Source organism: Pan troglodytes, chromosome 6, assembly GCF_028858775.2.
Source record: "Pan troglodytes isolate AG18354 chromosome 6, NHGRI_mPanTro3-v2.0_pri, whole genome shotgun sequence".
NCBI lineage: Eukaryota > Metazoa > Chordata > Mammalia > Primates > Hominidae > Pan > Pan troglodytes.
Genome location: NC_072404.2, coordinates 119,089,312 through 119,105,875, shown reverse-complemented (window position 1 = coordinate 119,105,875; position 16,564 = coordinate 119,089,312). Strand labels below are relative to the sequence as shown.

General features: G+C 37.5%; 1 protein-coding gene across 2 annotated transcripts in view; it reads left to right on the top strand.

Moving 5' to 3' along the window:
• Nucleotides 1–16,564, top strand: part of RELN (reelin) — a 522,571-nt gene that overhangs the window by 278,295 nt on the left and 227,712 nt on the right. For both annotated transcript variants that reach the window (XM_003318728.5, XM_054656222.2), the window contains exons 9-10: nucleotides 5,823–5,919; nucleotides 8,737–8,977. In XM_003318728.5, the coding sequence (XP_003318776.2) occupies nucleotides 5,823–5,919; nucleotides 8,737–8,977 (338 nt within the window). The remainder of the gene's footprint in view (nucleotides 1–5,822; nucleotides 5,920–8,736; nucleotides 8,978–16,564) is intronic.

Below are 16,564 nucleotides of genomic sequence, written 5' to 3'. Positions count from 1 at the left end.
AGTAAAACCTGAGAGAGAGTTGAGATGATGACTAGCAGGGGGGTTAAAGGTTCAGTCCTTTTGGTTTTTCTCCCTTTATCAAAAACAAGACCATTATGGCCTTGAGTCATGAGCCTGAGTAGAAGCAGCAGCACATAGACCCATCCTAATATGTTCATGTACCCTTTGAAAATGTAGCACTATTGAAAAAAAAAAAGATAAAGAAACAAGAAGAAAGGGTGTTTTGTACACCAGGAGAAGTATAGTGAAGTAGTCGAAAGCATGGGTTTATATCTACTCCATTCTGTATCTCATTTGTTAGTAGGTGTCCTTGCGTGAAATTTTTAACTTCTTTACCTTAGTTTCCTTACTTGTAAAGTAGAAACGCCTACTAATAGCAGGGCCTATCTGTTCATAACCCCTATAATTGTTCTCTTGAGTTGCTGGAAATTTTTTTTGGACGGGTGCTATTAAATTTCTAACTAATCAGATTTTCTGGTTTCTTTGAATGCTTGGAACTGCACAATTAAATTTCTAACTCCACTCTAGCAATTGTATAGACCTTATGAAGTGTATCTCTTTATCCTAATCTGTCTTACTAGCCTGCTCTCAGAGCAGCTCCTTTTTTTTTTAACAAGTAAAAGGAGATTCTTCTCTTTCCCTACTAGCATATTTACCAATGATGCTAACAAATAGGTGGGCTACCCAGTTAGGTCTTGGTTTTCATATCGTTATTGAATTTATAGCATGTCTAGTAAAGAGTAGGGAAATAGCCCAAAGTAAAAGAAACTATAGAGGAAAAATGTACTGTAAGTTCTTTAGTAAGCAGTAATGAATTTAATATTTAGCCCATGAACAAATACGATCAGGCATTACCTCCTTTTTCTGGGATAAATAAATTTATGAAATGAAATTTTAAAATATTCAATCATAGCTAAAGTTCATTAAATAGAATGCACCAATAACTGTTTTCTAGGTACTTTTCTTGTGTTAATGCCTTAATCTTTATAACAGTTCTGTGAAGCAGTTGCTGTCATTTTTCACATTTTACAAGTGTGGAAGTTAGGACACAGAAAGAGTAAGTGACTTGCCCAAGGCCACACAGCTTTGAAGTTTCAAAGGCCACATAGTTTAGAAGTGTCAAAGCTCAGATTGTAACCCTGGAAGCCTGTCTCCTCTATCCATTCTCGTAACCCTACACGTAATACCTCTCTGGAAGATATCTTATATCAGAGGCAATTTTACTCTAAAAAGTGGAGTACAAAATTATGTATAATTGTTATTAGTGCTAATAAGCATTGAATTCATTATCATGTAGACTTCTCTCAAATAAGAAAAATTAAGTATGATCTGTTTAAGGCTAGGTGATAAATTATAAGATACACCTACTATCAGATTTTTCTCATTACTTCATCATAGTACAAATTAGAGAACCATTTTTCTGTAAGGTTACGATTTTATTATATTTCTTCCTAAACACCAAAGTGTTTTAGGTTTTTTTGTTTGTTTGTTTGTATTTGGGGTGGTGTCATTCGAAATGAAAAGACACACAGAATATTTGGTTGCTGGAAAATCAATACTTCTAATTTTGACTTACTAAGATTGATATGCCCATTTAGGAGTTATGAGTGAAGTATGTGAGGTGATGGATATGTTAATTGGCTGATCTAATCATTCTGGAATGTATACATATATCATAACAGCAAACTGTACCCCATAAATATGTGCAATTATAAATTAAAAATGAAATTAATAAAAATATTTGAGAGTAAGAGGAAAAGGGCCACAAAGGAGGCTCAGAAGCAATGGCCAGTGAAGCAGGAGAAAAATCAAGAGGGTGGTGGAAGTGAAGAGAAGAGAACATCCCAGAAATATCGGATCAGCCTTGACAAATCCTGCTGCAAAGTCACATAACCTGAATTTGGGAAAGCAATCTGTTGATTTGGCAGCATGAACTCCCCAGTGACCTGGGAACTAGCCAAGAGTGGTTTCAACGGACTGCTTGAGAGTAGAAGCCTGGATGGAGTGGGGAAAAGAAAATAGATTGTGAGAAAGTGGAGGCAATCACTGGACAGCCAACCCCTTGGAGAAGTTTTGCCCAAAAAGGGAGCAAAAATAGGAAGGGAAGGAGCAGAAGGTGGGGGTGTGACATCGAGAAAGTTTTTTTTTTTTTTAGATAGGAGATGAGTTGTGCATTGGTAGATGTTTGTAAGATAATAGACATTATCCAGGAAAATCACTGTGAGAAATTGATGATACAGGAGGAAGAGTGGAGGACTCTTCAGAAGCAAGGGGAGGTGGGATCTAGATAGACCACATGAGGAACTTAACCTTTGATTATAACAGAAATATTTCAACCACTGTAAGAGGAGGATGACAGAAAACACTGGTAGGATGGTACGTGTGGATTTGTGGTGAAAGATGAGGGCATTATAATCTGTGTTCCTATTTTTTTGTAATTACATGTTTTACATTGTTAACCTAATAAGAATGAACGTATACATAGGATTTTACATTAAAATGCTAGAAATTTTTTAAAAGCCAGAATTTTTATACTTGATCATACAAAGGAAGTTATTAAAATGACAAATTCATAGGCATAATTGATAACAATTTGCCTTATATATTATGGGGTTGAGTAAACAACGTGATAGTGTGACAGTTGCTATGACTAGGTTTATCTTTATCATTTACCAACTTATTTGTCAATTTAAAATCAAGAATTGATAACCAAGACCACTGGAACCAACTACCTTTCACAAAAAACATCATTTCTTCTCCCAAACTGGGGGCATAGAAGTATTCTGTGCACATCAGTGTATGGGGGCCAGATTTCTTTGACTGTGTGGGCTCCTCAGTAAATCCAGGATGTTTGCTAATTTTGTTTATGACTACCAAACCTTAGAAACCCTTAGTCACTTTTACCCTTGTTGTGGGTAAAAATGAAGTATATGGGCTTTCCTCATTTGCCTGAAAGAACAAAAGAAAGTGCTTGCATTTTTAGACCAGTTTAAGTTCATCAGTGCCTCTCAGACCATACCTTAATAGCCAAAGTTCTCCATTACCTTTCCTCCTTCAACAACTGCTTAAATCCTTAAAAAATTGCTGCCTCAGAGTGAAGGATTACATTGGAAGTGACCTGAAGGAAGGAAACGAACAGGCAAGTAAGATGATATTTTGCATTTGACATTTGAAATTGTCCTTCCTTTCTGGTTTTAAATTTCAACTTTGGCAATTAAATATCTCTGATTTAAGAGAGAAAGTAAAGAAGTGCCTGTTACAGGTGGTGCCTACTTAGCATTCCTTCCTCACTCCCTAAGAAGGTACCTTGAGAGGTGTCACAGTGTCTGGGTACAGGGAGCCAGGAGTGACATTAAGCACCTGGGCACATGACAAAGGGGTGAACAATGACTGACCCTTTCCTCATCTTACCCTAGACAGAATCAAGGAGCCATTTCCATCTGGGCAAGAACAAAACTTATTCTGCTGACCAAAGTCTATGGGATAGTGGGATTGCAATTTGGAGGGTTTGTGTGAAGAAAAAGCTTACCTAGTTATACATACAGCTACACCGGGCGGGAGTAGGGAATCATTTATCATTGGTCTGGTATGTTTGGAAGGGTAATCTGGTGGGAGTGGCCTCTGAGTGAGGCAGATTTCCAAAGCTGAGCGCTCTCTTGGGGGGTGCTCCTTCCAGCTGGTACCTTCCACCTCAGTTCCTCTGGCATGGGCAGTGCCTCTCCACTGACTGACCACTCATATCCTGAGCTCCAATCATGGTCTTCCAGTTGTCCACCCCTCTGTTGGAATCCCCTTGCCTTTTTGGTCATCTTTTTATGATGAATGCTTCAAGATAACCCTGGGCCAGTTCTGTTTCTCAGGGTACACATTTGATCTGTAGTAACTGTACACCTTTACCCTACTGGGGTTGGAAGTGCAGCTTTTTCCTCAAAGGACTGAGGAATTGTTATAAGCACAGAGGTAACATGATTCCGTTGACTTGCAGAAACAGCACTGGCAACACTAGCTGGGTGAGAACAGGTGAGGCTGGGACAGGGAGACTGACAAATCACTATTGCAGAGATCTGGCAAGAGCCAGTGAGGGTCCCTTGACAATGTCAAGGAAGAGATGCATTCAACAAAAACTAATGTTTTAGATATAAGAAAATGTGAGTGAGTGGCTGAGGAAAAGTGAGTCATCTGCTGGGTGCCTTTTTGTTTTCTAGATGCATAAAAAGTTAACCTCATGATGCTGAGATGGTAGCATAAGAAAATAGACAAGAGAAGTCGTATTTGTCATCAAGGCCATATTTAGACTCATTTTTATTTTGATGTATATCAGCTTTCCTTCTCTCAATTTGTAAACAATTCACAAGAAATTGCATTCTGTAAGGAATATTTTTGGTTATCATTTGTTGAATGCTTTCCTTTTTCAGAGATTTACCTTATACATTTGCTTTTAAGTGGTTATGGTGTGTAAGACATAAAGGAAGCACACGAGTAACATTTAAATTCTTGAGGCTAATTTGAACTTTCCTTCTAAATCACAGATTCTCTGCTAGACCTCATTCTTGTTTGTATTGAAGTTTGTCCTACATAATTCTGCCTGTCACCATTTCCAGTCGCACAGTTTGATATTTATTTTAAGCAGCTGCTCATGAAAAGTAGAGTTTTAGCAACAATTAAAGTAGCATAAGGTGGGTTTCCATTTGAGATCAGGGTTGCTCAGTAGCTTTCCTTTGAATATCCTTTTCTTTCATGCTTTTTCACTTACATTTTGGCTGTGAGAATAAATCTAGGAAAACTGCTGTTTGGCTTTTTAGTACATTGCCAGTTCTGGCAATTACAAACTAACTGGTTTTGTACTAAACACCACTGAAATAAAATAAATGAGTCTGATTAAAGCTTGGAACCCCTGAGCACTACAAACGTAAAATTGTCGACAGATGCCATTTGCTGAAACTGAGGCTCCTCTATCAGATGGGTGAAAGTTAAACATAAATTGCACTATTTTTTTTTTGTTTTGGTTCATTCATTTTAAAGATAGTATAAAAATTTCTGCTACATCCATTACAATAAACTTCTGGCAAATGTTTCAGGGCTGTTTTGGGCATTCTGAGAGCTTTGAAATTGTAGTCATACTATGCTTTATTATATGAATTCATTCGACATGTAGAAACAAATTCTTATCAGCTTAAAATTTTTCTTTGATGCTAGTATTTCCACTATTGAAAATAATAATGATAAATAATCACCAAATATTCACAAAGGGACATAATCTATATTTTAAATCTGTAATGCTGGGTTATGGGAGAGTAATATCAATCACATCCATAAGAGTACTCATTCATTTAGTATTTGAATTTTCTTTACAGTATTTTAGTTTCTCATGTACTGTCTCATCATTTAGATAATACACACACAGAAAAATAATGGTGTTTTTATTCCTCAATGTAATGACTTATGTACCATTTAATATAATCACTCCTAATTGATACTAATTTGCAAGAACCATAATGACCTTATAAGTCACCCCATAATATTTAGTTATTTCTTGGCATAGCACTAAGTATTTGTTTTACACTTTAACTTAGTAGTTCATGTATCTCTAAAGAAATCTGCAATTTATATTTCTTTTACCTTTTTTTCTGGTTCCTAAGATTATTTATCAAATGGTAGTTACCAGAACAGATCACAGGAAATTTCAGCATCATTAGAAGAATGGGGAAGTTACCAGACAAATATCTAATAGTTTAAAAATTATCTAAAATATTTATCAGAAAAGATAATATGTATTTGCACCATTTTTTAACCTTGAAATTTATTGTTATTGCTATTTACAGGGTCAGGTTCATGTCGCTTTAGTTATTCAGACCCCAGCATCATCGTGTTATATGCCAAGAATAACTCTGCGGACTGGATTCAGCTAGAGAAAATTAGGTTTGTTGTAATTTAAAGTATTTTCATAAATTCTGACATAGATGGAATTCTACTCTCCTATATGCCTTCAATCCACCACTAACTTTTTCTTTAGGGTAAAAAGGACTCTGGTTGTTAATTATGTTGAATTCTATGGATGCACATATTATGACCAGCCCTGCTCGGAGAAGATATTGTTAAAAGTGTCATTTTCCATTCCGAACTTCCTCCCATCAGCAGTACTTGTAACAAACTATTTTTGGTAAAAGTAAATTTGCAATCATAGCTTTTCTGATAGCATTCTCCACAAAATAATATCACCACCCATTGCTCTAGGTGGCCTGACTCTGGCCTGCCTTATGGTCTGGAAATACATCAGATGACTACTTAAATCCCTTCCAGTCTGTGATGATATTGAGTTAATAGCCACAGGGCCTTTTACATCTAATCTCCAGTTCTGTCACATCCTTTCTAACTTCCCTAAGGCCAGTTCTAAAATTCTATTATCATAATTGTGATGCGACTTGTAATTACATATTACATTTTCTTTATTAAAAAATATCCCTCAATAAGAAAATAAGGTAGGATGCTTGAGGATGAAGAAACTCATTCATGTTAAAAAGATTTGGCTAGATTAGCAAAACTCAAATTATGTTTGCCACTACTGAACAGTTTAAACCATGAAATAAAATTCTAAATGGATACTTAATTTTAGGTATAAGATATTTAAAGGAAAAAATACCTTAAACTTTTATAAAGTGATTATTATGATTGGGTTAGCTCTTAAATTAGCATAACTTAAGTAGAATATTTTCTTATCAGTTTCATGACAGCTCTCTTTTTTTCTACTAGCTATTTTCTTTATTATATTTCCGTATTAAAATAACTATTATTTAGGGTAGCAGAATAAATATTAGGCTGTCAGTATAATATTAAGCCAGTTTGTCTAAAGTTTCTTTGGTAGTGGTGTTTAAAAATAATAATAATGAAATAAAAACTTCACAAATCTTTAGTCTAACCAAAAACTGAGAAAAGTGTTTCTAACTCATGGATTTTAATAGATTGTCTCTCTCTGTGTCAGGACAAAATGTAATGTATAGGCATCTGATACAAGCTGAGCTGTGACAATTTTATAACAGAACATTTTGCTATTCTTTGTAATTTCTAGTATTTATGAAAATGCATTCATATTAAATATTTCTATAAATGGCTTTAAACAAAGAAGCATAAATACTGAAAAATTTACCTATGTCTCCATTTTTTTTCTCTTTCTAGTATGCTATATATCATAGTTGAAGTAAATTATGGTACATATTTCTTACTGGAAAACAGCTACATGTTTTTGATATGATGAACAATGAAACTACATATTTAATTAGAACATATAAAGATTGTGTTCAGCTGAACCCATCTATTTTTCACTAAATGGTACTTTCAGTTTAGGCCATGTACCAAACCAATGCAAATTTCCCTTACCAGTGGAGGTTAGAGTGAAAGTGCTCCCAATCACTACCTAAATATATTCTCTTCATCAATTTCAATTCTTTTTGAAGCTAAAAGCATAGTCATCATGAAATATTTTAAAAGAAAAGAGAATTGATTACCCCCAAAGGTAAGGTACACCATCTATAACCTATGGTGACAATTTTACGGATATATATGTGCTTCATTGGTGAGTGAGAAATATGGCTCTTCTCTAGTCCTTTCAAAACTGATTTATGACAAGCCCAGGGTGTACCACTAGTTTGCATTTTAGTACCACTTTTAATCTTAGCAAAGGCAATCATTTTTACTACAGCAGGTTTCTACTTTGGTGGAAGAAAATGTTTAATAAAAATATTTTATTATATAGCAGAAGGATCTAGATTCTAGTAGAGGTAATATAAAAAATCATGTTATATCATGTTTTTGAGGATGATCTATGTGAAATTGTGAGGTATTATAAGTGAGAGCATTTAATTATGGCAAATCTCACATTTCATATAGACTAAACATATGAAAACATATCTGGTTAGTAGAAATAAAATAATTTAGATTGATTATTAAACATATCGCACACAGTGGTTTGTAATAGGTGAATAATTTCAAAGTAAAAACCAACATTAAGATCACAGCTTTGCCAGGCATGGTGGCTCACTCTTGCAGCCCCAACACTTTGGGAGGCTGAGGCAGAAGGATCACTTGAACCCAGGAGTTGGAGACCAGCCCGGGCAACATAGCAAGACCTATTTCAACAAAAATAAAAATAAAAATTAGCTGGGCATGGTGATGGATGCCTGTAGTCCTAGCTACTCAAGATGCTGAGGAGTGAGGATCACTTGAGCCAGGAGTTCAAGGTTACGGTGATCTGTGATAGTGCTACTGCACTCCAGCCTATACGACAGAGCAAGACCCTGTCTCAAAAAAACAAAATCACACTTTTATACTTTTTATCCTTATTATTGGGTAACCTGTTTTAGATTGTATGTTTACCATGTGCAAAAAATTGTGCTGGATATACTTTGTGATTTGTAATTTTTTTACACAAGCCATAACAGTGTGTGCCATTTTCTCTTTAATTTTTCCTTTACTGACTTATTTGAACATACTTAGTGCCTGACTTGTGTTCCATGTAAACCTTTTGTAGGTATTTAATACTTGAACTGTCATCATTCCATATGAAAATCTTAATAGTCAGCAAATATTAAAAGATTTAAGGGCTATGAGATTGTGGCTATTTTATCTGTAATAAATATAACATTCTTGAGATCATGAAACTACAACCTTAAGAAACAAAATTCATCTCTAAGAAAGAAAAAGTCAGCATTGCTAAACTTGCCATCTCTCTGTATGTTCCAGAGCCCCTTCCAATGTCAGCACGATCATCCATATCCTCTACCTTCCTGAGGACGCCAAAGGGGAGAATGTCCAGTTTCAGTGGAAGCAGGAAAATCTTCGTGTAGGTGAAGTGTATGAAGCCTGCTGGGCCTTAGATAACATCTTGATCATCAATTCAGCTCACAGACAAGTCGTTTTAGAAGATAGTCTCGACCCAGTGGACACAGGCAACTGGCTTTTCTTCCCAGGAGCTACAGTTAAGGTTAGAGCTCTTTTTGGTTTTTGGGTTGTTTTAATCATTCATCTCCTTTCTAAAAGTGAAGCTCAATAAACCAAATTGTATAAAGATAGCCATTTTACCAAAACCACTATTAAAGGAACAGATAATATACTTATTTATATTACCCTACCTTTTAAGGATGGAAAGTCATTAGTACAAAACATTCACTTATTCATTCATTTAACAAGTATTTTTGAGAACTCACTGTGCTGTGTACTGGGCTGAACCCAGAGAATATAACCACAAAAAGGCAGATGTGTCTTTTCCCATTGTGTGGATGTCAGTTTAGTTTGGGGGAGTTAAATATGTCAGCATACAAATACGAAACAGCCTAATGGTTATGATTTGCTGGGGAAGTTCAGAGTATTGAGAAACTACAGTATAACAGTACCAAATCCAGACCTGGGGGGTTACAAAGGCAGGGTAGGAGAATAGGGACTCCAAGTACAGACTGAACAGTAATTTGGAGTTGGCCAGGAAGGAGGAATCGTGTGTCTAGAATTATAAATCAGATACATTAAGGCTGTGTTGTGGGCTGAATGTTTGTATCCCTCCACCTCCCCAGAATTCATATGTTGAAATCCTAACTCCAATACAATGGCATTAGAGGTGGGCCCTTGGGAGGAAATTAAGTGACAAGGGTACAGACACCCCAGAGAGCACATTGAGAACCAGAAAGTGGCCCTTACCGAACATCAAATCTTCCAGTGCCTTGGTCTTGGACTTTCCAGCCTCCAGAACTGTAAGAAATATTTGTTGTTTAAGCCACCCAGTCATAGTACTCTGTTATAGCAGCCCAAACTGAGGCTGGAAGGTGCAAGCACAAAGTAAAAGTCTTGGGCAAAATTCAGAATAGTTGTCTAACACATTTTAAGTTGAGACTTGTGATAGAAAAGTTTGAAGATATGGCCAGTGACAAGACCTTGAAGATCTTGCAAGACTCTGTAGAGTTTGAATTTTTATCTTGAAGGTGATAGAGAGCCACTGAAGTGCTTTAAACAGGAGCCAATCATATTTGTTTTTGAAATATCCCTTTGAGGATAGAGGACTGAACGGAAGGAAGAAAAAGTGCATGCAGAGAGACCAAATAGGAGGCTTATGATAGTAGTTCAATGGGAGATCATATTGGCCAGAATTAGGAGTGAGAGGATGGAAAAATGTGGCTATTTCAGATTTATAGGACAGGGAACAGAAAAGGTTGGGGACATATTGAGAAGATGAAGGAATGATAGATGTCAGGGACAAGGTATAGGCAGCTGGATGGACAGGTGCTGTTCATTGAAAAGGGAACATAGTGAAGGAGCAGGTTCATGGGAAGTTGGTGAGTCCCTTTGGACATATCAATTTTGATTATCTTGAGGGAAAGCAAGAAGAACTATTTGGTGGGAGGTTAGATGTTTGGGTGAGAAGCTCAGAGAAAGATCCAAATTTGGCAATCATTAGCCTTATGAGTGGGGATTCAAATCATGGGCTTGCCTGCCCGGAGAGTGCATGGAATATGAAATTGCACTTAGGTGATATGAAAATGTCATGAGACCCTCAACTGTATCCCCTCAAGTTTCCAACATATGAAAATAAAATACAAACACAGCTTGGAGAACTTTTTAACATGTGTCTCACGGCTTACAGAACATCCCGAGCTACAAAGGGGTGAGGATCACAAGAAAAGTAGCAAGTAGAATAGAAAGATCGAGAATGCTCACCTCCTTTTAATAATAGAGTTGAGCACCAGAAAAACTATTACAAATTATTTGGTGAACCCTCAACACAGGAACTCTCCTGATGGAAATGACTTCTTGCTTAACAAGGCAAACCCTAGTCATGTTGCTTTGATTTGAAAGTATACTAATTGACATTGGGAACAGGCATCATCTTTGCTCAATACAAGCAGTAAACCTTATGGAAATTTATTCTGATGGAGTCTGAAGTCATGGCTCCTTCAAGAGCCATGGATTTCTTTTGTATGAGTCTAGAAAAAAACATTCGTCAGAATAGCGTATGTCATATCCCACTACCACTTGATTAAAAGAGGAATTTCTGCTGTCATTGTTCAACACTGGCAAGCAGATGCATAAACCCAGGAGACCTCAGGGCCTGGGATTCACATCATTTTGTGATGATGGTCATTTATCATTTGGTCTGAGTACCCTTTATGGCATAAATGTACTTTCTGTTTCATTTTACAAGCCATTACACTAATCTAATTAGCTATTTGGTTTCTCATTGCATGTACTTTGGTACCACCCATGATAAAAATGCATGAGGTGTGGTTTTGCTTCGGTAGTAATTTTAATTATATTACAACTTTATGTGGAATATGCTTTGCTTTGTGGTCCCTCATCCTACTCATAAGCTTTCCAATCACACGTTTGAGACTTGCCGAGTGACCTATGTCTATTAAGGGAAAAAAAATCATTGTAGTAATGATTTATAACATTATCTTTGACTTGGCCGTTAAGTAGAAATTTTTCTCTGATGTTTCTTTTTAAAACCTCAAATAAATGCATTAATAATATCTAAGAATTTGTCATTTTAATTCATTTACATGACTGCCCTTTTGTTTTTTGGTTCCACCATCTGAGAATGAAAGAATTGCTTTTGCCAAGTGATTTGGAATTCTAGAAATAAAAATTGTTTCTTTAGACTATATGCAACTTCTTTGTCAAATATTGTTTCTTTACTTGATGGCCTCTGAGGTGAAAACTAAATACAGCAAATTAGAAAGCGTATCTCAATGTTCCTATTGGTCATGAGGTGTGTTTAAAACGTTGCTTTATTTTGGACTTTTAGTTTTTGGAGTTGTATTTTTTGTTCAACCTACTCATTAAAAGTTTCCAAGATGGCCAGGCACAGAGGCTCATGCTTGTAATCCCAGCACTTTGGGAGGCCAAAGTGGGAGGATCACTTGAGGCCAGAAGTTTAAGACTTGCCTGGACAACATAGTGTCCAGGCACTGTCTCTACAAAAATTAAAAAAAAAACTAGCCAGGCATGGTGGTGCACACCTGTAGTCCCAGCTACTCCAGAGGCTGAGATGGGACCATCGCTTGAGCCCAGGACTTCAAGGTGCAGTGAGCTATGATCTGAAAAAAAAATTTCCAAGGTGTTTCCATCTTGATTATCTCAAAGAGTACATCTAACAGCGATGCTTAATTATAAAATGGAGCTATTTACGGAAAAATTTCCAAACACAGATAAGATTACCTTTGACCAAGTAATAAAAGCTACTTTTTATTGAACACTTACTGTTCTAGGCACTCACCATTCCAGACTCACACACACACACATCATCATCGTCGTCGCCATCATCATCATCATCATCATCATCTCATTTAACTGGATCCTTATAAACCTGTAAAGAAGATGCTGTGTTAGTCCCATTTTTCATATGTGGAAAGTGGAACATAGAGGTGTTAAATACCTTGTCCAAAATACATCTCTCACCAGTAACAGGATAAGGATTCAAATCCAGGAACTGACTTTAGAACTCTTGCTCTCAGTTGCCACATAGCTTTGCTCTCACAAGTAGTGAGTAACTGACGTGCTTCTTGGTTGTCTTGTGTTTCTTCCCAACATCCACCTGTTAAATTATCTGTGGGTTTTCTCCCCCATCACTCTCTGGCTGTAGGTTAAAAGATTCTTGTTTTTCTCAAGTCTCTTGATCTTGCTCCAGCTTTGTTCCATGCGTACCACCTGTTCCTTCCTCCAGAAGACTGGTTTTGTTATACATTACAGTTTAGCAAGTGCAGCCCAAGCACTGTTTGCTTCCCTTTCTTCCACATCGTAACAGCTGATTTTGTTTTCAAAATTCTAGTTACTGGTTCATCTTAGGTACTGATGGGCAACCTATTGTGTATTTAAGGAAGAAAAAGTATTAAAATATTTCCCTTATGAAGGCAGGAGGTGTTTTCAGTAATCTACAGAGGAGATGAAATAGAGTAGGGGCCTTGGAACAATAAAGAAAGAGAAATCAACAGTCTAATGTAGCCAACTGCCTGGCAAGATGTTGGAACCAAGGATCATCCAAAGGGATGCCACTGGCAAAAACTCTAGCATCATTCCTTAACACAAATTACATTATGCTGCCTCCATGCTTAAGACCTTTGATGATTTCCTATGTAGGCCTAGAGGATACAAGCCAAAATCCCTCACATATAATTCAAGGCCCTTTCCAATTTTTATCCAGCCTAATTTTCTTTCTTTTTTATTTTTTTTACCTTTTTTCATCCTTTATTTTTTATTTTGCTGGATTTTGTTATAGTTCTTTTTTTATATATACTTAAAAGTTCTGAGATACACGTGCAGAACATGCAGGTTTGTTACATAAGTATACATGTGCCATGGTGGTTTGCTGTACCTATCAACCCGTCATCTAGCTTCTAAGCCCCACATGCATAAAGTATTTGTCCTAATGCTCTCCCTCCCCTTGCCCCCCAACCCCCCGACAGGCCCCAGTGTGTGATGTTCCCCTCCCTGTGTCCATGTGTTCTCATTGTTCAACTCCCACTTACGAGTGAGAACATGTGGTGTTTGGTTTTCTGTTCCTGTGTTAATTTGCTGAGAATGATGGCTTCCAGCTTCATCCATGTCCCTGCAAAGGACATGAACTCATCCTTCCATATGGCTGCATAGTATTCCATGGTGTATATGTGCCACATTTTCTTTATCCAGTCTATCATTGATGGGCATTTGGGTTGGTTCCAAGTCTTTGCTATTGTAGTTAGTCATCCAGCCTAATTTTCATCCTCATCTCCTGATCCACTGTGCTCCAGCGTCACAAATACAACCAACTCAGAAAATCTCACTGGCATTCCTTTAGGTGTAGTTTTCGACATTTCTCTATTCCCTTCCTAGTAATTCCCCTCCATCTTTAGGGGCTCGGTTCAAATGCCATTGTCTCTGCGAAGTTTTGCATAGCTAATGTCTCCCTCCTCTTTGTGCTAGTGGAACCATTAAGTTGAACAAACAGGACTTGTCGGGGTGGGGACAGGTGACAGAAAAAAAAAATGCCACTCTTTTTCCACTGGTCATTCAAATTTGCTGTGGCAGCTCCTTTATCCCTGCCCTCTTTGCATGAAACTAGGTAGGTCCCAAGACTGCTGATAGACCAAAAGAGTCATCTAGTTACTTTAGTCTCCCAGATACCTCAGTTCACTATCAATATGATCAGTTAAGGATGATAATGCAAGCTCCAGATTTCATCCACAGCTGCTCACCTCCAATGTAGGTCTCCTGCAGTAGAAATGGGGACAGTGGTCAGCTCCTTCTCCCTCCTCACTCACCACCCCCAATCCCAACTAGTTTCAGATCCTTAACCCTCCAGGGTTGGATCTGGAAGAAGAAGAAGAGGCAAGAGGCAGGTATTATTGTGAGCTGGCATTGATTCCTGGGCCTGGCAAGTGATCAAAACTGGCTTTCTGTGGAATCTACCAGTAGATTCTCTGGAAACCTCCCACTCTTCACCAAAGCTGGGGCTCACTCACCCCAAAGCATCTCTCAGGCAGATCATGCATGCTTCCTCTCTTAGCATTGCATCTCTGGCTAATGAATACAACATTTTTGTGCTGAGGGCTCCTTGCCCCTTCATGATCCCACTGGGACAGGATCTCAGACAACCTAGAAAAGCTGGAAAAATATCAAGAAGGTCTAGTTTATAAGGCAGGAAGATTAATTTTTAATTCAGTGATGACTTAAAGACACTGAAAATGTTATGAAAGGGACTGGATATAACATAATTGTTAAAACTTGTCTGGGTTCAAATCTTGGCTTAACCATTTGTTAGCCATGTGGTCTTGGGTAAGCTATTTAACCTCTCAGTGTCCTTGCCTATAACAGGAATAATACTAGTATCCACCTCATGTTGTCATGACAAAATAAGAAAATATTAAATAGTAGATACTGTTAAAGTATAGTAGTTTTATTAGCTACAAATGATTTTTTATTTTTATTTTAGTTTTTATTGTTATTGTTTGAGACAGAGTCTTGCTGTGTTGCCCAGACTAGTGTGCAGTGTCATGATCTCGTCTCACTGCAGCCTCCACCTGCCAGATTCAAGTGATTCTTGTGCCTCAGCCTCCTGAGTAGTTGGGACTACAGGCGTGCGCCACCACACCCGGCTAAGTTTTGTACTTTTAGTAAAGATGGGGTTTCGCCATGTTAGGCAGGCTGGTCTGGAACTTCTGACCTCAAGTGATTCACCCACCTCAGCCTCTTAAAGTGCTGGGATTACAGGTGTGAGCCACTGCTCCTGGCCTACGAATGACTGTTTTAATGCTACTGTCGATAAAACAAGGGAATACACAGAGTCGTGAGTATGTAAACACTCCACTGCTGATCTTGAAAATAATGTTGACAGTGGCAGGTCAAATAGAAAAGAGAAAAATAAACCATTGTCATTCACAGTACGTATTACTCTTGTCTTCTTTAGATATTTCTTTCTGTTTTTTGGCGGGGGGGACTATCTAAACCATTTCATCTGAGCCTATTCTTGTTTATCTCAAGTAGGGAAGAATGATATAAGACCAAATAGTTTCAGATATAAGACCAAATAGTTTCAAATAGAGTAATTAGCTTCAGGACTTTATATGATTTGGAGAATTATAATTGTAGGTCACAAGTTGAAATCAGCCCTGGGTTGGTAAAAGGCTTTACCATCTGTTGGCTTTTTTAGTAATTAATATGAAATAGATGTATAACACTATCAGCTTTTAATGTAGAACCTGGCCTTATATTTGTTGTGCTTTTCGAATTGGGGTTGGAAAGCTGAGGAGGACTGTAAATGGTTACAGAATTAATCTATTCTTTATGTCACCATCTGTTTCTCCTCCTTTCTTTTTACAAGTCCGTGGCCTTGCCTGACTCATCTTACAGTGTTTTTACAGAGAACTTCCCATGTGGAAGAAAAGGTGTACCACATTCCTATCCTGCTTCTAATTACCATCATAATTTTTTATTTCCCACAAATCCCTAAGCAGCCTTTTGTTCACTATCAAGGAGGTAGGGCTTTAAATACCAATAAATATAGTGCTACAAGTTCAAAAGCTCCCCAGAGCCCCACCCTCATTCGTAATCTCCCAGAGTAAGCAGCTCATGCACTCAGCAAAGGAAGGTGCCTGAAACTCACTCAGTATCAAATCACCTGTCACAACTGTTGTTTATGATGATTTTGCCCTCTTTCACAGAATATTGTATCCTTCTTTGTACTTGTGTATGTGATTTCTAGAATAATCAAGTATTTTTTTCCAGCTGCTCCTATTCTAAAGATGAGGGGTACACTGTATCAGCTCATCATCTGCAATTACTAGAATAGCTATTCCTGCCATGGCAGGGCGTCTGTCATGTGGTTGTGGATGGGTGTTCCACATTTAAGAATGAAAGGCACATTCTTCCTACCTGTAGTGGGGGAATGATTAATCTCAAGGAACATCTAGTGCACCAGCTCTGTGAGAATGGTCTTGGTTTTGCCGTCAAGGATTAAAGGCTATGAACTGATTTTTTTTTTTTCACTCCTTCCATTTAAGACATACAGTAACAAGATTCAGCATATCACCTTGGGCAGAATTCTCATATT